Below are 23608 nucleotides of genomic sequence, written 5' to 3'. Positions count from 1 at the left end.
CCGACATTACATACATTTCCCCTAGTACATGATATTGCTTTGCACATTCAAAATGTGGTAAGCGAAGGATAAGATGTATATCAATATTGTCCGATATATTTTAAAGTAAAGAACTGTTAATATGCAATGGGTGGAAACAGACATCTAGCAACTATTGGACAGTCATGTAAGTTTGTACTTTAAAAAAAATCCAGTAAAAAATACCAGTGTTCCTGATGAATATCGCTCACTAAAAGATATTTTTTTTTTGTTAATTACTTTATTTGTACAGGCTCATTCGAATAAACTTTACAGAGCCAAGTTATCATTTTCTTTATACATTATAAATGTCTTAAATCTAAAATTAAAGGATTGGAACCGATTACTCGCGGTCTTCTCGAGGTTAGTGGATGACAATTGTTTGGATCGGGAGAGGGAAAAGGAGATTTGGAATATGATTTATGATTCAAAAATTTCACTATTTCTAAAACAAATACTTAATCCTATCGACGTTATATCAACTCTGTAATTATACAATTATTACAGAAACAAATCCACAAAAAAAAAATACACACACACATACAAAACACAAACTAAACACAAGGTTAATCAAACTTACAATCTATGGTTAATATTCTTCAAGAAAACATATATGAGTTGCATAAACTCCAGATCGCGTCTAGCCAAAATATCCCGAACTGGAACATTAGGTTGTCTACCTCGAGCCCGAAGGGAATCGTACAACTCGGATCTGACTCCACGGTGCTCAGCACATGACCAAATAATGTGATCTGCGTCCTGGTAACCTTGTCCACATTCACAGAGATTACTGTTCCCCCAGCCCAACACGGAACAAGTGAGCGCTTAGTGAATAGTGATTGGACATGAGGCGAGACATCACACGAATGAAGTCTCGACCCACCTCCAAACCTTTGAACCAAGGACACTTCGACACCTTAGGGATAATTGAATACAACCACCGTCCCAAACTCCCTTCACTCCATTTATTTTGCCAGCTGGCGAGGGACTGTTGACGATAAATGAAGAAAAATTCGTCGTAGGCGATTTGTCGATCGTAAATATCGCCTTCCATATAGCGCCCACCTTTGCAAGCGAGTCCGCCTTCTCATTGCCCGGAATCGAGCAATGAGATGGGACCCATGCAAAGGTGATGACAAAAGATCTTAAAGATAAAGCACTTAGAAGCTCTCGTATTTTCATGAGAAAATACGAGGAGTGCTTTACCGGCCTCATGGAGCGAATAGCCTCGACAGAACTGAGACTATCCGTAAAAATAAAATAATGATCTGGTGCAAGTGAGGCGATCGTTTCTAGCGTACAATGTATTGCCGCCAGCTCAGCAACATATACGGAACAAGGAGCATGAAGCATTCGAGAGGCGCTATGAAATTCGTTATAAATACCAAAACCAGCGGACGCCTCTATTAGTGATCCATCTGTGAAGAACGATCTTGCGGAATCAACTTGGCCAAACTTTGCAGCAAAAATTGACGGAGCAATCATGGAACGATGATGCTCTGGGATTCCGCGAATCTCTTGCGTCATTGATAAATCAAATAGAACAGAATTGTCGAAGTCGGAGAAGCAAACACGATAGGGATTATGCTGCGAAGGGCTGACATCCTGTGTTATGTACACGTAGTACAATGACATAAAACGAGTTTGAGGGTTTAGCTCAAGAAGCTTCTCAAAGTTTGCAATCACCAGTGGGTTCATAATTTCACAACGGGTGAGGAGCCTGAGGGATAATTCCGAAAACCGATCAGAGAGTGGCAACATGCCCGCTAACACTTCGAGACTCATCGTATGAGTCGAGTGCATGCATCCTAACGCGATACGAAGACAGCGATACTGGATCCGTTCCAGTTTGATGATGTGCGTTTTAGCCGCCGACTGGAAGCAAAAACTACCGTACTCTAAAACCGATAAAATCGTTGTCCGGTACAACGTTAGAAGATCTTGCGGATGGGCTCCCCACCACGTTCCGGTAATTGTTCGGAGAAAATTGATCCTTTGTTGGCATTTCCGCTTCAGATACTCAATGTGGGATCTCCAGGTGCATTTTGAATCGAACCAGACCCCAAGATATTTGAAAGACATAGAATGAGTGATCGGCTTACCCAAAAGTTGAAGCTTTGGTTGTGCTGGGCTATGCTTCCTAGAAAAACGACCAACTCAGTTTTCTCCGTAGAGAATTCGATACCTAGTTGGATAGCCCAAGTAGATAAATTGTCTAAGGTATCCTGTAAGGGTCCTTGCAGGTCGGCCTCTCTGGGTCCTGTCATAGACACTACTCCGTCATCTGCAAGTTGTCTCAACGTGCAGTTGTCCCTTAGACAATTGTCAATTTCTCTGACGTAGAAATTATACAGAAGGGGGCTTAAACATGAGCCCTGGGGGAGACCCATGTAGCTAAATCGTGAAGCTGTAGAGTTTCCATGAGAAAAGCTCATATGTTTCTCTGACAGCAAATTGTACAAAAAGTTATTAATTAATGGAGAAAGGCCACAAGCGTGGAGTTTGTCTGAAAGGACTTCAACCGATACTGAATCAAAAGCCCCCTTAATATCCAAGAAGACAGAAGCCATTTGCTCTTTATTAGCAAAAGCCAACTGAATTTCAGTGGAAAGCAACGCGAGACAGTCGTTCGTTCCCTTGCCCCTACGGAAACCAAATTGAGTATCTGAGAGTAGGTGGTTCAACTCAACCCATTTGTCCAGGCGAAAAAGGATCATTTTCTCCAACAATTTTCGAATACACGATAACATCGCAATGGGACGATACGAGTTGTGATCTGACGCGGGTTTTCCAGGCTTTTTAATGGCTATAACTCTCACCCGTCTCCAATCATCCGGAACAATATTAAGCTCCAAGAACTGATTGTACAAGTTCAACATGCGCCTCTTAGCGACGTCTGGGAGGTTCTTCAACAAGTTGAACTTGATTCTATCAGCCCCCGGAGCCGAATTGCCACACGAAAGGAGCGCGAGTGACAGCTCCAGCATTGAAAAAGGCTGGCTGATCTCGTCTACCGAATTCGTCGTTTCGCGAGGAGTCATCTGTACCGGCACAGAATCAGGACATACTTTTCGCGCGAACTTGAGAATCCAACTATCCGAGTACTCCTCACTCTCGTTGTGTGAAGACCGGTTACGCATCCTTCGCGCCGTGTTCCAAAGCGCATTCATCGACGTTTCGCGCGATAAACCGTCCACGAATTGCCGCCAGTATCCGCGTTTCTTGGCTTTGATGAGGCTCTTGAGTTCGCGTTCAAGAGCCGAGTACGCTTCGAAATGTACGGGTGTTCCCCGTTTCCGGAAAAGCTTAAACGCGTCGGACTTTTTACGATAAACCTCAGTGCATTGCTGGTCCCACCAAGGGGAAGGAGGTTTCCTACGGAAAGACGTTCCTGGAACCGGCCGAGTTTGAGCTTGAAGCGCGCTGTCCAAGATCAGATTGGAGAGGAAGTTATATTCCTCCAACGGTGGAAACCCTTCTACCGACGTTAGGGCATCTTCTATCACATTTTTGAACTTTGTCCAATCGATATTACGGGTAAGATCGTACGCGACGTTAACGGGTTCCGACGGATTGAACCCACTGGCAACTGAAACTTTGATCGGCAAGTGATCACTACCGTGGGGATCTTGGATCACATTCCACGTGCAATCCAACGATAATGAGTTAGAGCAAAGTGTGAGGTCTAATCTACTTCCATTCGAGGATGGGCCAGCCAAACGTGTTACTTCTCCATTGTTAAGAATTGTCATATTAAAGCTGTCGCAGAGGTCATATATCAAAGTAGAACGGTTGTCATCATACAGTTCCCCTCAGCCTGTACCGTGGGAATTCAAATCTCCCATAATCAACCGTGGAGCAGGAAGTACCGAACAGATATCTGAAAGTTGTTTGCGATTAACAACGGCTCTAGGAGGAATATAAACAGAAGCAATACAAAGGCTCTTACCTTTAATAATAGCCTGACATGCAACAACTTCAATACCTGGAAATTGTGGAAGATTCACTCTATAGAAGGAATGGCACTTTTTGATCCCCAAAAGTACCCCTCCTCCACGCGAATCCTCACGATCCAGTCGAATAATGTTAAAATCATAAAAAGGAAGATCGATATCTGAAGAGAGCCAAGTTTCACAAACAGCAAATGCATCACAATCATTATTGTGAATTAAAAACTTAAAAGAATCTAATTTAGGAATGAGACTTCGACAATTCCACTGTAGAACAGTGATCAAATCCCTGACCTCGTTTGGAAAATTATCCATCGAAGGAAATGATTGCTGCAATGAGGGGCCACTTCAATGTCAATTGCTTCAATAGGGTCTTCACAGAAGGAAGCATTGCCAGAACAATGCTTTTGAGAGGATCAGAAATATTGAGGTACTTGAGAATATCGTCCACAATTTTATCAAATGAGAATAACCCGGATGAAGAAGGGGCTTCTGTTCTTAAAAATGGGCCATCAGGGGTTTTTGATGTCCCCGGGAGAGATGGAAAATTCTGGTTATAGTCAGTTCTGCGGAAACCAGGAGGAGTTGAAACTTCCTTTTTCCATCACTCCTTGATTTGGGCAAGCTGATTTGGGGTTCCTTATCTGCAACTTTCCGCGAACGGATGCGTTTTCGTTTCCGTGCAGAACCTTCCGGAAAACTGAAAGAAACTCCCTCCTCAGCCAAGTCAGAGTCAGACTCGTCATCAGACAAAACAGCAAAGGGATTTTTGTCGTTGGTTGATGGTGTGGCTGTTTTTAGCATTGCTGCAAAAGACTGCCTGGAACACTCCTTAAGAGAGCGTTCTAGTTTCTCCCCGCGTTGTTTGTACGCCGGGCACGATGAGAGACCATGAGGAGTTCCCTTACAGTACACGCATTTTGGTGCAGTGACTGTGCAGGCGCCATCCTCGTGCTTCTCCCCGCATTTGGAACAGCGTGCCTTGCTGCCACAGTGAGAGGCCGTGTGTCCCAACTGTTTGCAGTTTTGGCAGTTCATGACCCGAGGAACAAACAAACGCACAGGTAGCCGAAGTTTTCCCAACTCGATGTAGTGAGGAAGGGCTGAACCAGAAAAGGTCACCCGAAACGAGTCTGTGGGGGTAAAGCTCTTTTTACCCTCGCTGAAAGATACTGAGTTCAGTTTCTGGACTTCCAGTATCTCAACCGTGGGAAGCAAGGGGTTCTTGAAACGGCCAACCGCTTGCTTCGCCAAGATCTCGGGGGTCAGACTCGCTTCGGTGACCACACCTTCGATCTCCACATTACGAGCTGGGATGTACACTCTATACTCGAGTGTAAAGAGCTGGGAGGCAGCAATCTCGTTAGCTTGTTTCAGGTTAGAGACGACAACGCGAAGTTTATTGTACCTCACCTTCGAGATTTCGGTCACGGCCGAGAACCGCTTCGTCAGATCATTAGTAATTTGCATTACATTCAAAGGTTTCTTTTTGGGCTGAAAGTAAACAACCCATGGGCCAGTCGAGTCTTCTGGGTAGGCTCGCGATCGGGGGCTTATCTGTCCCTGTCCATTACCAGACTGAGATGACGAAGCAGGGATGGCATCATCTGATTTCTGGGATGACAGACGTTTTCGACCCTTCTTGCTATCGCGTGGCAAAATGGTGTCATCTTCCGACAAAACGTCCATTTCGTCTTCTGACAAAATGTCCATTTTGCCGTACTAGTGGGAGCGAAAACGCTCTACCACTGCAACGATAATCAAAATTACTCGGACACAATACACGAGAAAAAAAAAATACAAACACAGAAACACAAACTTAAAATTTAACTGATGGGAGAAAGAAAGAAACAAGAACAAAAACTTATCTGATAATCCTATACTACTACCACCGAGCGTTTACACAGCAGCAGCGGAGCGACGCGCAGCTTTGATGATCTTCGATCCGCGTGTGCGGGCGGTCTTCGTTGGTGTGTGCTTGTATGAAGCTCGGCACTCAGCTGAACACACGAGATGGATGAGCGGTTTGAATGTGGAGGCAGATGCTGACACTCGTTGACGATGATCCGTGTGCACAGGTATGCGTGACCACGCACCGATGGTGCGCAAAATGGTTGGCGAATTGGCAATCGCAAAAACAATTTTCCTTCCGATGATGCCGAAAACACACTTTCTTCTCAGAAAAAAAACTCACTTTTTGATAAATTTATCGGGAATTATGCCAGGAATCACTAAGCGAGAAAAAACTGATTATTTACGTCAGATAATAGCGAGAAAACTTCCAAATTAACGGAGCGCGAAACAAGTCGACCGTACTTCTTGCTAGGACGCAGTGAGATGACACTAAAAGATATATCTTATATGAAAAATATACATGATTTTGGCGTGGCTATCGACGATTTTTGACGTTTGATGATATAAATATTTTAGACACTTTCACGCTCTTGGGTCATTCGTGACTTGCCCGGCGGGGAGATTTGAACTCGTGACTTTGGCGTGAGAGGTGGCGGTGATGCTAACCACTACACCGGGGATGTTTGTTTATATGTCTAGCGTGTAAACAGACATGTCGAAGCTGGACAGTCATTTAAGTTTGCTCTATAGGAAAACCCAATTAAAAATATTTGTTTTTGGGATGAATACTGCTCGCAATAAGGTATATCTTAAATATTCATCAAGCATATCTCACGAGAAAAGCTAAAGACGATTGTTGACTTTTGTAAATTGTAAACAGATCTACCCATACATGAGAGTCAAATTAATTTGTCTTTTAAGAAAACAAACAGCAAATATTTGTTATTGGCATGGTTTTTGGAATTAATATTGCTCCCAATAAAATGTTCTGCATAAATTATTGCAATTATGTTATCGTACACTTAGCGAACACGATAGAAATGAACAGCAAAATTGTAAGTCGAACTAAATATTGCTAACTGTAATGATAGTGTATTGAATAATCTTTATTTGTTATTGTCCCATAAGATACGAAGTTCCGTAAAAGAATGTGTTAGGAATGATTTTTTTTTTACTATATTATTTACTTTTAGCCTTCTTTACGACTTATTCAGATTCCAGCACTATAGTATGGGAACTTCATAATCCAGTTCCATTAATTTATATAATGTAGATGTTGTTTAATTGCACACATCGGCATTAAGAATTATGTGAACACATGACACCCGAAGCGGAAAATAAATGTGTCAGAGCTCTGTTTCTTCATTCTAGCAAAACTAACTTTACGTTGCACTACATTCCATGTCGGGAGAGTTGTTCTTACTTCATGCTATATGAACGAGCTCAATTTCGAAGTCAGCCGTGGCCCAGTGGAACCGAGTGCAGACATCGACAGCATCACACCTTTAACGACCATGGAACGAAACCCAAATCAGCTACAATAAAAATCGACGCAACTATGAAAGCTCCCAATGCTTGTGTTTATTTTAAGAATCGATAAATTAGGGGAAATGGCTCTAATGTTGGCCTATGGATCTATGATTGGGCCCATCGCTAAAAATCTGCTGTTTATCAATTTTATCTAGATGAACGCGTCATTGGGACGGTACTAATGGATATTTTTGGTTGCTATTGAAAATGTAGTCGATTGCTGAATTTATGTATGGGCCCAAATTAGGAACACTTAGGCCGAAATTACATACATTTTCCCTATATGTGTCAGAACAAGAATTAAATTTGATGTGATTTTCATATAAATTTCAATTAGATTGATTTATGACATGCATATGATATTTGCGGTGAAAAGTAAAGCTTGTGCTTGTGGGTTTCAGATCCATCTAAGTTAATTCTTATAATTTGACCACACACTTAGAAATATCTAATCTTACATGTGACGGAATCCATCTTTGACATAAAGGATGAGACGTAAGCAGACATGTCATGTAAAATTAAGTGCCCGAGGAGACTGAAAAGTTCGAAAGTACGTTTGATTGAACTGAATTCCGCATCTATTATGACTAACTTTTATGTCGAAATTGACGCTCGTATATGTCAGTCTCAGAGCACCTAAATTTACATCAATTTTTCTAAGCGTTTTTTTAAATAAATATTTGACACTTTTTATGCCATTCTTATTCTGTACATGCGTATTTGAATATGAAATCAGAAGTTGCAAAACTACTGTTTGTATTTCGTTTATTTTAGAACTACTAAATTTACTACACTTAGAAATAACTAAATTAACACGTGACGAAATCCATCTTTGACATAAAGGATCAGACGTAAACAATTATTTCTTGTAAAATTAAGTGCTCCAAGACTGAAAAGTTCGTTACTCAACGAAAACTACGTTTGATTGAGTTGAATTCCACATCTGTTATGTCTCAATTTTATGTCAAAATTGACGCTCGTATATGTCAGTCTCAGAGCACTTAAATTTACATGATTTCAAACTTTAAATAAAACAAATTTCAGGTATTTTTAAAACATTGATTATTTAAAACAAAAAGTACAGTTTGTAGACAGAATACATTGACAGAACACATGAGCATATTAAATTTAATCCATTTAGACGAAATGACACTCAGACGGTTGTTTTAACTGACTCTTAACAACGATGTTTGAGGATTACACCAAGATATTGGGGTTTTGTGAGTGGTATATATGATGATGATTTTTTTCGGTGTAGTGATGTGGAAGATAAGTAGAAACATTGTATATTTCATAAACGTTCAAGTGAAAACAAACGTCATTTTTAACTGCTCGAATGAGATGAAGGATAACATATCATATGACATTTCGACCATAGGAACAATTCAGTAGGGCTTCCAGTCATGTAAAACTGTTTTTATTTATTTATTTTTTTGTAACACCAAGCCAATAATTATGATTTATGTACACTACCGCTATACACATAACTGCCCCATGCGATCTATGCGATCCTTATGCACCATGGGAACCTTATGCGTAGAACGGCAGTACAATTTTTAACAAATATTTAATCCCCTGCCGTCCGAAACTTGTTTTGATTAAGAATGCGAAGATCCCGCTAATATGAAAAAAAAAATTATCTTAATTTATCTAGATCAAACAAACTTGTCTAGATCAGTTAATGTGAAGACATTAATTAATTGTTCTTTCCAATTTTCCCACAAACGGTTGCAGTATTTCTATCCAAACTTTGCCAGCTGAATACTGTTAAGGTTAAAGATAAATATGAAGGATTTTTTTTTTAAAACAGTAGCATTTTTTTTCATTGGCATATTTAATTTTTTTCTGAAAATCATAGAAAATATGTTTTAATATAACTTTAAGTAATGCGTTTGTAATCGATTTACTCCAAATGTTCATGTAAATTCTAGATATATAGTGTATCTCTCCAATGATTGGAACAATATTTTTGAAAAAGCTGATTTTAGTTTGTTTAGCGCTTAAAATTTACCTCGTCAAAAGACGGGCTTGGCGATAGGAAGATAATTCAGAAATCCGTAAACTAGCATCAATAATTTAAACAAATGATGAAGTAATGATAATTAGAGAGTTGTATTGATTTTATCTCCTTTACTTTACTTTACTTTACTTTACTTTACTTAAATCTTTGGTTTTTATTAGTTAGGTAGGTTCCGATTCAACACATTGCAGTTTCATTTTTATACCTGTGATCTTGACTTTTTTTACCTAGGAGATGAGTACTATAGGGGGTTAGATTTTCATAAGTTCTTTAGAGGGAATGACACTGATGAAGACTGCACATTGTAGACGTATCTGTCTTGAATACCAAAATTAATTAAGTGGAATTAAATGGAAGATAACCCCCCTTCTGTTTTATTTCAACAAATTAATCGATCCATCTACGCTGTGCTTCAGTCCCCATCTGACGGTTAGAGCTCAAGTGCCTTTTAAGCGGACAGAAAAAGTTGGACATCAACCAGCTTACTCAATTCATAGTTCAAGCCAATTCACGAGCTATTCGTTTCTTTTTTGGTTCGGTGGCGTGCCAACATGCTACACTACCCATAATCGCATATCAGTCCCATATGGATAGGAAATTAAGCAAAGATGGGACTGATATGTGATTATGGGCTGTACACCGTCACCAGGTGCTTTTTCAAAGAAACCCAGTGCCGTGCATACATGAGTAGGCTGTCACCGAGTCGCAACGAGCTGGGTCGGAAGGGGCACATATTTTGGCCATGTTTTGATGATGTTTCACTCTTTTTTTGTGCGTTTATTTTTCCAAGCTCATTTGCCGTAGCTTTGCGGAGCCGATATTCATCGTCTGGGTTACAACATTACTTAAAACTAACGTTAGTAAAGCAGGGGCCTGCTTTACTCGCGGTCATCTCCAGGTTAGGGGTAACAAATTGTAACAAGCGGATGGCAGGGTAGGGATTGAAAACACAAGGTTGTTTCGAGCAATGTGCCACGTTTTTTACATGTTTGAGATTTTAAGTTGTATTTAGATTGTTGCCTTAAATCTTATTCATCGGTGTACATATATTGTCGTTACAGTTGAAAACTGGAAAAACCCACTACCAAATATCGATTTTACTCTCGTTCCATACGTTAAACATATTTTTCTTCGTATTTTTTTTTATATGGCCACTTTAACACTCTTGGGTCATTCGTGACTTGTCCGGGGGTGAGATTTAAACCCGTGACTTTGCGTGAGAAGTATGAATGTTAACCACTACGCCGGGGTTGCCCTCTATTATTTTTTTTATTCTTCTTTTTGTTGTTCTTCTTCATCTTCGTATTATCGCGAATTAACTTATTTTGTGCTCTCAAATAAGTGTTCTTGGTTCACTTTTACAGCTATTAATTAAGAGCTTTCGATGCCTGTACCATTTCTGCATTAGTGTATTTGTGTGGCAAGTACAATCATACTCTATGCCCAGGGAAGTCGAGAAATTTTTTTACCCGAAAAATTCCTAGACTGGACACATAACAAATGTGGAACTCGATCATCAAAAATCGACCCCATTTCAGTGATTGCAAGTGGTATAGAAGGACATCGATCTGTCAAATTGATTATACCAGCTGTAAAATGAGAAAGGGAATCAAGGGGTTTGTCAATTTTTTTGAATGATTCTACCGTGGTTTATAATTCTATGTGTTCCTAGCACTCCTGAACTCATGTCTTACTATTTCCCAAACCGTGTATGTGCTTTATTTATAATTATATAGCTAACTTTAACAAATTCATCACCTTGATTCACAGAGCAAAACTGTGGTAAACTTAGAAGAAACATGTATGTATCATTTCCAAAGCGTTCAATTCTATTTTTTTTGGAACCAATTGCATCAAACTTTGATTTCATTAGGTTTCGTAGGAGGAAAAACATGACCACGTAAATTTGGAATGCTTACATTTTAAAGTCCAGAGAGCAAGAGTCAGAAGTACCATTTGAAAAATATTCATTGTTTTGAGATGACTTTGCATCGTTCCATTCGCAAAACAATTGAATTCAGAACGATAAACGAAATCGAGTGCTTATCGATATCTGCAATATCCAAGCTTTTTCTATGTTTCTCAATTGCCGTCAATTGAAAATTTCCTCAAAAATCCCAACATAAAGAACTAATCCAATTACTTTTTATCAAAAAACATGGTAAGGTTGATCCTTGTTGATTGAAAAGGCACAAGAGGAGCTACACACAATAATAACAAAAATTTTGTCGGCCACTATGGCTAAGGTCCCAGAGTGGGACTCCTAGCTAGCTGTATCAAAGTTAAGCACTATTTACTAACGAAGATAATCGTTAATATGCATCAACTCGATATTTCGTGATGTAATCATAAGTTGACTCACTAAAAGCACAGTTAACAATATTTCAACATACCACGGACAAAATGATAGTTTTACACGTATTCAACGTAATCATCAAATCTTCGAATTCGAATGTTTGCATTAAATTATATTCAATTAATATAATTTCTGTCATGAATCCAATGCAAACCAATAAGACGAAGAAATAATGCATCTATAAATAGGCAATAATACTGATAAACAATGCTGATTGGCTTCTGACCGCCTAGAAAATACTAGCTAAAAATCTTTGGAAAAGCCCCCTGTCGAGCTAGTCGAAAAAAGAATGCCCACACGTCAAACTCCGTCAAGCATTTCAGGGGAAACATGTCAGAAGGGTATAACTGGAAACGCAAACAATCACCTTGAACGTCGATTTCTCTTGAATGACCACACACCCACGAAATCTGACTTCAGCTCATAAAGGGTGTCCACGATGAAATTGCCACACTATGAAATTGCTCTAACTTTTTAACCGTTGGGTAGAATTTAATGAAAATTTGGGTGGATTTAGTTCATAGTGCATTATTTAGTCCTGTCCTGTGATCAAAACTCGCGGAAATGGAGTCGAAAGAACAGCTCGTGCGTGATAAAATCTTGCGCATTCATCACGAGAACAAGGATTTGGGAATCGCGAATTCCACGGTGTCGCGAGTGATTAAGCGGTTCGAGGAACGGTTCGGAAGCCCAGAAGTGAAGGAAAAAGTATTCCGTACAACACCAAAAATCACAACCGCGTAGTTGGGGCCTTCAACCGAAATCCGAACGCCTCCGTTAGGGATGTGGCTAAGAAGCTGCACCTAAGCCGAAGTTTTGTCCAGAAGGCCAAAACTAAGGCTGGGCTTCGAACGTTCAAGGTACAAAAGGCCCCTAATCGCGACGAGAAGCAGAACAAGTCCGCCAAAACCCGTGCCAGGAAGTTGTACCTCAACATGCTGACGAAAGTTGAATGCTGCATCATGGACGACGAAACATATGTGAAGGCCGACTTCAAACAGATCCCCGGCAACCTGTTTTTCACGGCCAAGGATAAGTTCAGCGTTCCGGAGCATGTCCGCACTCAGAAGATGTCCAAATTTGCGAAGAAATTCCTGGTTTGGCAAGCCATCTGCACGTGCGGGAAGCGGAGTGCACCTTTCGTGACCCAGGACACGATGAACGGACAGGTGTACATAAAAGAGTGCCTCCAGAAGCGGCTGCTTCCTCTCCTGAAGGCCCACAACGTCCCAACAATCTTCTGGTCGGATTTGGCCTCATGCCACTACTCCAAGGACGTGCTGAAGTGGTATGCGGACAATAAGGTCAATTTCGTGCCGAAAATGTTCAACCCTCCCAACACTCCGGAGCTCCGCCCCATCGAGAAGTACTGGGCGATTATGAAGCAGCACCTTCTTAAACGACCTAAGGTAGTGAAGACAGTCGAGGAACTGAAGAAAGTATGGGTTTACATGCAAAAAACGGTTGATTCACAGGTTGTGCAGAATCTTATGGCCGGGGTTAAGGCCAAGGTGCGGGCATTTGCGTATGAACTGTAAATAAAATACGAGTAAAATGGTAAAATGAAGTTTAATAGTTATTTCTCAATCCCTGAAAATTTGATGGCAATCGGATGAAAACTCGAATTTTGCGAATCAATTTTGTGTGTGGCAATTTCATCGTGGACACCCTTTAGGACAAACATTTATCTGTCAGATGATTTAGTTAGTTAGAGTGGATGTGTTGTGTTGTCATTCGTATGAAACCGACGATCCAAGTCATTGTTTACGTTTCGAGTTAGACCTTTCTGACATGTTTCCCCTGATTTAAACAGCGGACGAACACCATCTCATTACGCATTACCGTGACTATTGACAATTCGCCTCTTCGGTCACTCTGTAACTCTTTACTCCTATGGTAGAATCCCATAAGCAAACATCAGTCTGTGCGTGAAACTTGGTGAACATTTCCTTACCCTTTCACTCCTATGAAAATCCCATATGATTCTGTCAATCTTTGCGTGAAGAAACGGCGGTATGCTGGAGGAATGAAGAGATAAGACAAAGTCCGCTAGATTTCATGCACAGATTGTCAGATGCTTATGGGATTTTACCAGGAGTAAAGAGTTGCAGAGTCGCCGTAAACGCCATTGCTTACTTTCGTAAGGGGCCCATGCTGCAAACGTAAACAATTACTTTTTGTGTGAATTTCTCGAAAATGAAAACTCCTTCAAGATAACCAACACCATGATTGTGTAGAGAAAGAGTCCTCCTATCCGATAAAATTAGTGGGTTACATGGATTGACTTTGACCTACGAGACATTTACGCAAGAAGCCATTATTTATGTTTTCGACATTGGTCTTTATGAATGCTCAGTGTCGATATCAAGAAAATTTAATTTTGACAGATCGATGTCCAACTACCCGCATAAACAATAACCATAAGAAGCGCCTAGCCACCAATTCGGGTTATCATCCCAACTTTATGTGGTATGGTCGCACCATCCATGATATTGTTAGTGTATGGTATCCGTTTATTAGGGTATGCCAGTTATACCACTGAGGCAAAACAAAAAAGGGGTCAGATTTGAGTCAGCTTTTTGCATGAAGTTCCACATATGTTATGTGACTGGACCGGAAATCGAACCCAGCCACCTCAAGCATGGTCTTTATTGCAGCTACGCCTTTACCGACTGAGCTAAGAAAGGCCCCGTTATATATAGTGCCGGAAGTAATGCGGTGTAATAGCACAATGATGCGCTATAATTCGCACTACTTCCGAAGCTATGTATAACGTATAGAACGAGACTAAAATCGATTTTTGCTGGTGGGGTTTTCCAGTTTCAGCTATAACGCCAATACACATCGCCCGCAAAACGCACAAGGATTGTAGTTTAATAGTTTTTTTTTCCGGAGGTATGTCCAAAACAGGAAACTATGGCCAAAACTGGTACACTCACCCTACCAAATCATCAAATGCCACATCACTGAAATAATTGATTATAATTACTCTTTGCAGGTCCTCGGGCTGGTGTTTTTCACGTTTGTATTCTGCTGGGCTCCGTTCTTCATCCTGAACATCATCTTCGCCGCCTGGCCAGAACTGGAAGTACCTGAGCGAATCGTCAACATCTGCCTCTGGTTGGGGTACGTTTCGTCAACGATCAACCCAATCATCTACACCATTTTCAACAAAACGTTCCGGGCGGCATTCATCCGTCTGTTACGATGTCGTTGCGAAAGGTAGGCTCCTCAATCAAACTTTCCAATCGAATCGATAAAGAACAGCTGCCCACTTTTTGTTTTCTTTCTTTCGCTCTCGTAGGTCCCGCCGACCTTCCCGGTACCGCTCGGTGACCGACAGCCGCGGAACGATTAGCTTGTGTACGCCATCGGCACTACCGTTGGCGATTTCCTTGCAGGGAGCTCCCCTGCTGACGCCAACCAGCACTCAAGTGACACCGCTCAGTGACTTTCGTGGTACATACGAAATCACCGACGATGATTGTTAGATATTTTTTTTCTGCTGTACCTGGACGCAATATCCGTTGCACAAAACGGCCATCCACAGGCGCCGCATTTTTAGGGAAACCGAACGGATCATAGACAGACTTCAGAGCTTACGTCAAGGAACAAAGAGTTCACTAGTCAAGAGCCAATCAACATTTTCCACACACACACAGAAGCAATGTATACCAAAAGTATTACAAGTTAGGAATTCGAATTTTAGGAGAATATCTATATCAATGTTGCGGCGATAGGACTACTGAGATAAAAGATCTGTTATGAAAACTTTTGCTTCTGGGTGCGTTTTGTGTCTTCAGGAAAGAAATTCCGGGTTGTTTTTAGTTTGGGAAAATATACTGCAAGCATGCCAGCTTGACCAGTGCACATAGGGGCAGAATGGTACTTTTGTCGGACAAAAATCGTAGCGCGCCACCCCTGCATCTTAGAGGTTTGGTGCCTTTGGCAAAGTTGTTTAAGTGGTTAAGGACTATCTAAGGACGTCAATATGTTAGTTCTAGATCACGCCGTTCAGGTGGCGCCACCTCTAACTTTTTATAGAAGCATCATAGCGAAAAAGTTTCTTAGGTAAAGTTGTTTGTTTTGACTTTTTGAACAACTCTTCTCAAGACGTCAAAAATCCAATACTTCAAGCGAGATATTTGAGATTTTTAGTAATATTCATTGAAAAACAGGTTTTTCTTCAATTTAATGTACTTACGCAGATAAAGTAAACTTAAATGTTTTTTTTTAAATAAAAATATGCATTTTCTCAAGCAATTATTGGGACACACTTGTTAAAGTAAATGATTGAACAGCATATTTCATCAAAATAAGCGAAAATTCATGCAAACTTCTATGTTCTATAAAACAAAAATGAGCAAAAAGTAGCAGCTCATTTTCACCTCACAAGCTCTTCAGTGCTTACCGATTACTATTCTGCTGAGCACTGGACCGGGCACTACAAGGCATTTTTATTACACAGTGTTAAAAATACTTGATTTTCATATATAACAAAAAAATCAATTTTTTTACATTTTACATTGTCTCTACGTGACATTTCGAAATCATCAGGTTAGCCTTGAATTGTTTGTTTGTTTTCTCAGACAGTGATTGTCATTAAAAAATGGTTTGCTTCACAAGAAGAGAAGTGTTCAATCTCTTGAGTGAAAATATATATCTTTCCTGGAAGCTCAGGTATAAATATATCTGCGAGAGATTACAAACGTCCACTTCAATTGGGGTAAACCCTGAAATCTTGAAGCTTATAAGAAAGAATTATAACGTTCGGTGTTGTCTAGAAATAAAAAAGAGATGGGAGAAAAGTGGTCGTAGGGGAAATGGATGTAATGTCGGCCTAAATGCCCCTAATTTGGGCCCATACATAAATTCAGCAATCGACTAAATTTTCAATAGCGACCAAAAATATTCATTAGTACCGTCCCAATGACGCGTTCATCTAGATAAAATTGAAAAATAGTAGATTTTTAGCGATGGGCCCAATCTTAGAACCATAGGCCAACATTAGAGCCAGCCAACATTTGAAAAGAGTAATGAGCTGTGGATGATAGGATGTCTTGACGTGGGAAGATCGGAAGCTATTAACGATATGTCTGTGCAATCAAGTAAGTGGTTGCATGAATATTGCATCACAAAACGCAATTGGTGAAGGAAGCTATTGAGAAACGAAAACGGATATCCAGAACAAGCTCAAAGCTGAATGTGGGCTGTTAGTGAACATCGTTAGAGATCGATCCGGAACGGTGAACGATGGCAACACAGTGCGGAGATTTTTTTCGAATCCATCGAAGACAAGTGAAATCACAAGTATCATATCTTATATTTTCATGTTTTAGGTTGTCGAATTGAATTACATAAAGTATGACACACAATGTTTATTGCTCGATAAATTTCAGGTATTGATACTTTTTTATAAACGCTGTCCTGTGGGTATGCTATTAATGGGGAGACCTTCCGAACATTCACTTTAGATACAGCGAAACTTTATGTAAAGTTCTGCTGTTGGTATCCCATGCCAGCAAAGTGTTTATACACGGATCAAATGCAATCGAAATTGCATTACTACCATCGGCATGCTGTCAGAGGAGGCACAAAAGGCCCGAAATAAGGATTTCTGAAATCTCCGGGAATGGAAGATTTAATGATAACTTCTGATCCTGTTTTGTCATCAATGAGAACTCCCGTGATCAATAAACACAAGGATCTCAAACCGACTATGGTAGCACTTTTCTGCAGCTACCAAATGATGCAAACAGTGTTAATTATATAGACGATAGTGATGCTGATAACGAGGATATTTCTGTAGATTAAACTTTATTTTATAATATAATAAATATTACAGATGCATTTTATATTTTATTTCTACTACAACAACAACAACAACAAATGAACTTGAAATCTAATCATTTTAACGATTCAAACAAAAAACAAAATTGCTTACTTGATTATATTGGTATGTCATGTAGAGAAAATAGCAATCCACAAGTGCAATGGTGCTTTTTTTTGTAAATCTTGTATTTTCAACACGCTGCAATAAAAATGCCTTGTAGTGCCCTGTTCAGTGCTATACAGGATATCAATCGGTAAGCATTGAAGAACTTGTGAGCTGAAAATGAGCTACTACTTTTAGCTCATTTTTGTTTTATGTACCATAGAAGTTTGCATGAATTTTAGCTTGTTTTGATGAAATATGCTGTTAAATCATTTACTTTAATAATTATGTCACAATAAATGCTTGAGAAAATGCATATTTTTATTTAAAAAAAAACATTTAAGTTTATTTTATCTGCGTTTAAAGTACCTACATTAAATTGAAGAAAAAAAAAAAACGGTTTTTCAATGAATATTACTAATAATGTCAAATATCTCGCTTGAAGTAGGCTGTGGATTTTTGACGTCTTCAAAAGAGTTGTTCAAAAAGTCAAAACAAACAACTTTGCCTAAAAAACTTTTTCGCTATGATGCTTCTATAAAAAGTAAGAGGTGGCGCCACCTGAACGGTGTGATCTAGAACTAAAATATTGACATCCTTAGATAGTCCTTAACCACTTAAACAACTTTGCCAAAGGCACCAAACCTCTAAGATGCAGGGGTGGCGCGCTACGATTTTTGTTCAACAAAAGTACCATTCTGCCCCTATGTGCAGTGCTGTTAATTTTCATATCATTCGATTGAAGATGAACCAATTCAACCATTCAATCAATTCTGCGCAACCAGATTTACTAATGCCCAGCATTTGAAGAGGCACTTTCTCAAACGAACAGATAAATTGTCCCGAACAGAAATGCGAAGCCAATTAAAGGTCGATGTCGACCCAATGTTAGGTCAATGTCAGATCTACGTCGGGTTGGGACTTTTTTTTCCTCTGTTCGGGACATAACACCACTGCGACCAGTAATTTGATCTATTTTAGTATATCCCGTGTTCTTGGTTTATTGCATGTCGTATTACTCCATCGCTATTGAGAAATGATGAAATATTCGTTTTTTTTACAGTTGTTATTCTTGGATTTATCGCAAGGATCCGACTCTAATTGAAAGGTCCCGCTATTTATACCCTTCGGAGTGTTGGCACACCCTCCAAAGGCGCCCCCCTTTGTCAGTCAAAATTGAATCGCTTAGCAATAAGGAATAACCCTGATAATGACCATGCATCAGAACCCTAGTCTCAACCACTTCAAACTAGGGAACAACGACTTCAATATTAGGAATCACATAGATGAAGACTAACTAACTAACTCAGGTCTTTAGAACGCCCGCCAATTACCAATCCCCACCGGAGGTGACCTCCTTTCGATGTGACCCCAAGCAGCCACAGAGTTCACACACCAATGAAAAAAATCTCAAATGTAGAGGAAGATTTAAGCAATCTAATGCAAAAAACCCCAAACGTTTGCGTTGTTTCATTTGCTCACAAAAAAATTCCGAAAATCGTCGAGTTTTTGACGTGTTACTTGTATTTCCCCCTTAAACACTTCAAACTAGGGAACAACGAATTGAAGATTAGGAATCACATAAATAGTTAGTCTTCATCTAATTTTTTCCTTGTTTCAAGATCATCCTCAGTGGACAAAGCCGAGTCTTGTCGCTATGGACAAGGCATAAAAAGTAACAAGGACTAAGATGTGTTCCTTTGATTACTGAAAAATCCTGTTCCCCTAGTTTGAAGAAGTCGGGACTAGGAATCAGTGGTAGATCTTACATCCCGTAACGTACCACGAAAAGGTGATCTACCCACGTTACGGGGTGGGTTGGGACTTGGTTGGTCAGGTTTGTGTTGGGTTGGCTTAACTTTTTCTCTGGAATGTCGACCAGAGCTCCGTTTGTGCGTAGGTTACACTCAATTGAATGATATCAAGCGTTTCTTAAATGAGAATGATTCATGCCTTCGTCAAATGACTAAGCCAATTAATATTACCTATTCGAAGGAGGTCTTTCCTTTGGTTTGTTTTTTCCGTCGATCTTGTTTTCCGTGCTGAGCACCAATGCTACCGACGTGCCAGGAAGGCAGCTCCCACACCTGGACCCTACCTATCGACCCATCAACTCATGAACCGGGGACCAACGGCTTTACTTCCCATCCGAAGGAAGGCGTGATCAGAGATGTTATGCCTCAGAACATCCCGGCGGCGCCGACTGGGATTGAACCCAGGCCTGCTGGGGTGAGAGGTAATCACGCTTACCACTACACCACCGGCGCCGTTCTGGAGGTCACTTTGATAGCGGGCAGTGTGGCATCTGCATAACAGACGCCATCGAATTCTTTCATTTCCAGCAGATCGCATTTGTTGCGCCACTGCTGAGTCGAAATTCCTTAACTGTCGCCAGTCATCGACCCTACAATAAGTGTCGAGGTACTGCATAATCAATTTCCGAGGAAAGGATCTAATTACTAAGCCAATGCACTACGTCTGTTTCCAAGCGGCGTTGTCACCATGCGACATGTAAACGTGGGAAAGCCGCAGCGCGGTTTCTCTCTTGATCATTTCTCTCCCTCTATTGGTCGATCTATGAATTGATCGCTGATTGGCTAGCAAATACATAATGACTTCAATTACCTCCAGTTTAGGCTAAGTTAAACATGAACAATAAAATCAATCTAACATAAACCATCAACAAGTGAAGTTGAATAATTTAATGAGAAACACAAGTGACAGATAGCAGGATACTTCACAGTAGCTGCTGTCCTCATTTTCATCAAAAATGTTCAATTGATGTTGAGAATTTACAGTACTGCCGTAGACACTGGCCTAATCTCCCCACCATAAAGTGTTAGTGAACAGCACCCGAGGACTAAAACCAATCATGCCACACATCAAAACACATGTGAATTCAAAAACAAATCTATGGTGATCATATTGAGTTTCCTGAACCATATCCCAAGTAACAAATCTAGAGCGGCTTGGCTATATTCAAAATTTATAAAGGTTTTATTGCAGCTGCAACCATTACCTACAGCTTTATGACGGTCATATACAATGCAAGTCATGAAACATTCTTATAGCTATCTACAAAACCCCTATAAAGCTAATTAAAAAACCAACTGATGCTTATGCTATTTTCACTTATGAAAGGTTTTATGATTGCTTTGAAGTATACAAAAAAGTAATATAAATTGCCCTTATAAAACCAAAAAATAAATCCTATCGTTGCTTTATAAGTAAGCGCAATAAAACTAGTTGGCCATGAAACAGTTATTTTAAAACAATTATAAGCATTCAGTTGCAACTTGTCAGAAATGTAAATAGGTGGTTTATTTTTACAACATAGAAAAGAATAAAAACTTTCCGGTACTTCCAAGCGGAGCGCAAAGAAAATCAACAAAATTGTTAGCATGAGCATGAAAACATTTCGTGTATACGTATACGCGACGTAGTGTGCGTAAGAAAAACGTCAGCAATCTCCATGATTCTTCCGTTCTCGCTCGCATATACATGGGGTGACACGGTCGAATCTTGGTCGAAATACATGGAATGGGGACAGTCCTAGGTTGAAATCACGCATAACTTTTCATAAAGGTTAATGTACCATTCAAAACTTTTCTAAATGTTTTTAAAATTCATCGGTTTTTTTTTTTTGTTAATTACTTTATTTGTACAGGCTCAATCGAATAAACTTTACAGAGCCAAGTTATCATTTTCTTTATACATTATAAATGTCTTAAATCTAAAATTAAAGGATTGGAACCGATTACTCGCGGTCTTCTCGAGGTTAGTGGATGACAATTGTTTGGATCGGGAGAGGGAAAAGGAGATTTGGAATATGATTTATGATTCAAAAATGTCACTATTTCTAAAACATATACTTAATCCTATCGACGTTATATCAACTCTGTAATTATACAATTATTACAGAAACAAATCTACAAAAAAATACACACACACATACAAAACACAAACTAAACACAAGGTTAATCAAACTTACAATCTATGGTTAATATTCTTCAAGAAAACATATATGAGTTGCATAAACTCCAGATCGCGTCTAGCCAAAATATCCCGAACTGGAACATTAGGTTGTCTACCTCGAGCCCGAAGGGAATCGTACAACTCGGATCTGACTCCACGGTGCTCAGCACATGACCAAATAATGTGATCTGCGTCCTGGTAACCTTGTCCACATTCACAGAGATTACTGTCGCCCAACTCAACACGGAACAAGTGAGCGTTTAACGAGTAGTGATTGGACATGAGGCGAGACATCATACGAATGAAGTCTCGACCCACATCCAACCCCTTGAACCAAGGACACTTCGACACCTTAGGGATGATTGAATATAATCATCGTCCCAAACTCCCTTCACTCCATTTATTTTGCCAGCTGGCGAGGGACTGTTGACGATAAATGAAGAAAAATTCGTCGTAGGCGATTTGTCGATCGTAAATATCGCCTTCCATAGCGCCCACCTTTGCAAGTGAGTCAGCCATCTCATTGCCCGGAATCGAACAATGAGATGGGACCCATGCAAAGGTGATGACAAAAGATCTTAAAGATAAAGCACTTAGAAGCTCTCGTATTTTCATGAGAAAATACGAGGAGTGCTTTACCGGCCTCATAGAGCGAATAGCCTCGACAGAACTGAGACTATCCGTAAAAATAAAATAATGATCTGGTGCAAGTGAGGCGATCGTTTCTAGCGTATAATGTATTGCCGCCAGTTCAGCAACATATACGGAACAAGGAGCATGAAGCATTCGAGAGGCGCTATGAAATTCGTTATAAATACCAAAACCTGCGGACGCCTCTATTAGTGACCCATCTGTGAAGAACGATCTTGCGGAATCAACTTGGCCAAACTTTGCAGCGAAAATTGACGGAGCAATCATGGAACGATGATGCTCTGAGATTCCGCGAATCTCTTGCGTCATGGATAAATCAAATAGAACAGAATTGTCGAAGTCGGAGAAGCAAACACGATAGGGATTATGCTGCGAAGGGCTGACATCCTGTGTTATGTACACGTAGTACAATGACATAAAACGAGTTTGAGGGTTTAGCTCAAGAAGCTTCTCAAAGTTTGCAATCACCAGTGGGTTCATAATTTCACAACGGGTGAGGAGCCTGAGAGATAATTCCGAAAACCGATCAGAGGGTGGCAACATGCCCGCTAACACTTCGAGACTCATCGTATGAGTCGAGTGCATGCATCCTAACGCGATACGAAGACAGCGATACTGGATCCGTTCCAGTTTGATGATGTGCGTTTTAGCCGCCGACTGGAAACAAAAACTACCGTACTCTAAAACCGATAAAATCGTTGTCCGGTACAACGTTAGAAGATCTTGCGGATGGGCTCCCCACCACGTTCCGGTAATTGTTCGGAGAAAATTGATCCTTTGTTGGCATTTCCGCTTCAGATACTCAATGTGGGATCTCCAGGTGCATTTGGAATCGAACCAGACCCCAAGATATTTGAAAGACATGGAATGAGTGATCGGCTTACCCAAAAGTTGAAGCTTCGGTTGTGCTGGGCTATGCTTCCTAGAAAAAACGACCAACTCAGTTTTCTCCGTGGAGAATTCGATACCTAGCTGGATAGCCCAAGTAGACAAATTGTCTAAGGTATCCTGTAATGGTCCTTGCAGGTCGGCCTCTCTGGGTCCTGTCATAGACACTACGCCGTCATCTGCAAGTTGTCTCAACGTGCAGTTGTCCCTTAGACAATTGTCAATTTCTCTGACGTAGAAATTATACAGAAGAGGGCTTAAACATGAGCCCTGGGGGAGACCCATGTAGCTAAATCGTGAAGCTGTAGAGTTTCCATGAGAAAAGCTCATATGTTTCTCTGACAGCAAATTGTACAAAAAGTTATTAATTAATGGAGAAAGGCCACAAGCGTGGAGTTTGTCTGAAAGGACTTCAACCGATACTGAATCAA

At 40.3% G+C, this 23608-nt stretch overlaps 1 protein-coding gene across 1 annotated transcript in view; it reads left to right on the top strand.

Moving 5' to 3' along the window:
- The window catches only part of 5-HT2A (5-hydroxytryptamine receptor 2A), a 174170-nt gene extending 158666 nt beyond the window's left edge, over window positions 1-15504 (top strand). Inside the window, exons 10-11 of the mRNA XM_065237295.1 lie at window positions 14727-14950; window positions 15033-15504. Of these exons, the coding sequence (XP_065093367.1) occupies window positions 14727-14950; window positions 15033-15219 (411 nt within the window). The 3' untranslated portion in view covers window positions 15220-15504. The remainder of the gene's footprint in view (window positions 1-14726; window positions 14951-15032) is intronic.
- The last annotated feature ends 8104 nt before the right edge of the window (window positions 15505-23608 follow it).

Source organism: Ochlerotatus camptorhynchus, unplaced genomic scaffold (assembly GCF_037179485.1).
Source record: "Ochlerotatus camptorhynchus isolate MF236.1 unplaced genomic scaffold, CSIRO-AGI_Acam_v1.1 ptg000004l, whole genome shotgun sequence".
Lineage (NCBI taxonomy): Eukaryota > Metazoa > Arthropoda > Insecta > Diptera > Culicidae > Ochlerotatus > Ochlerotatus camptorhynchus.
This window is presented reverse-complemented; position numbering and strand designations above follow the sequence as displayed.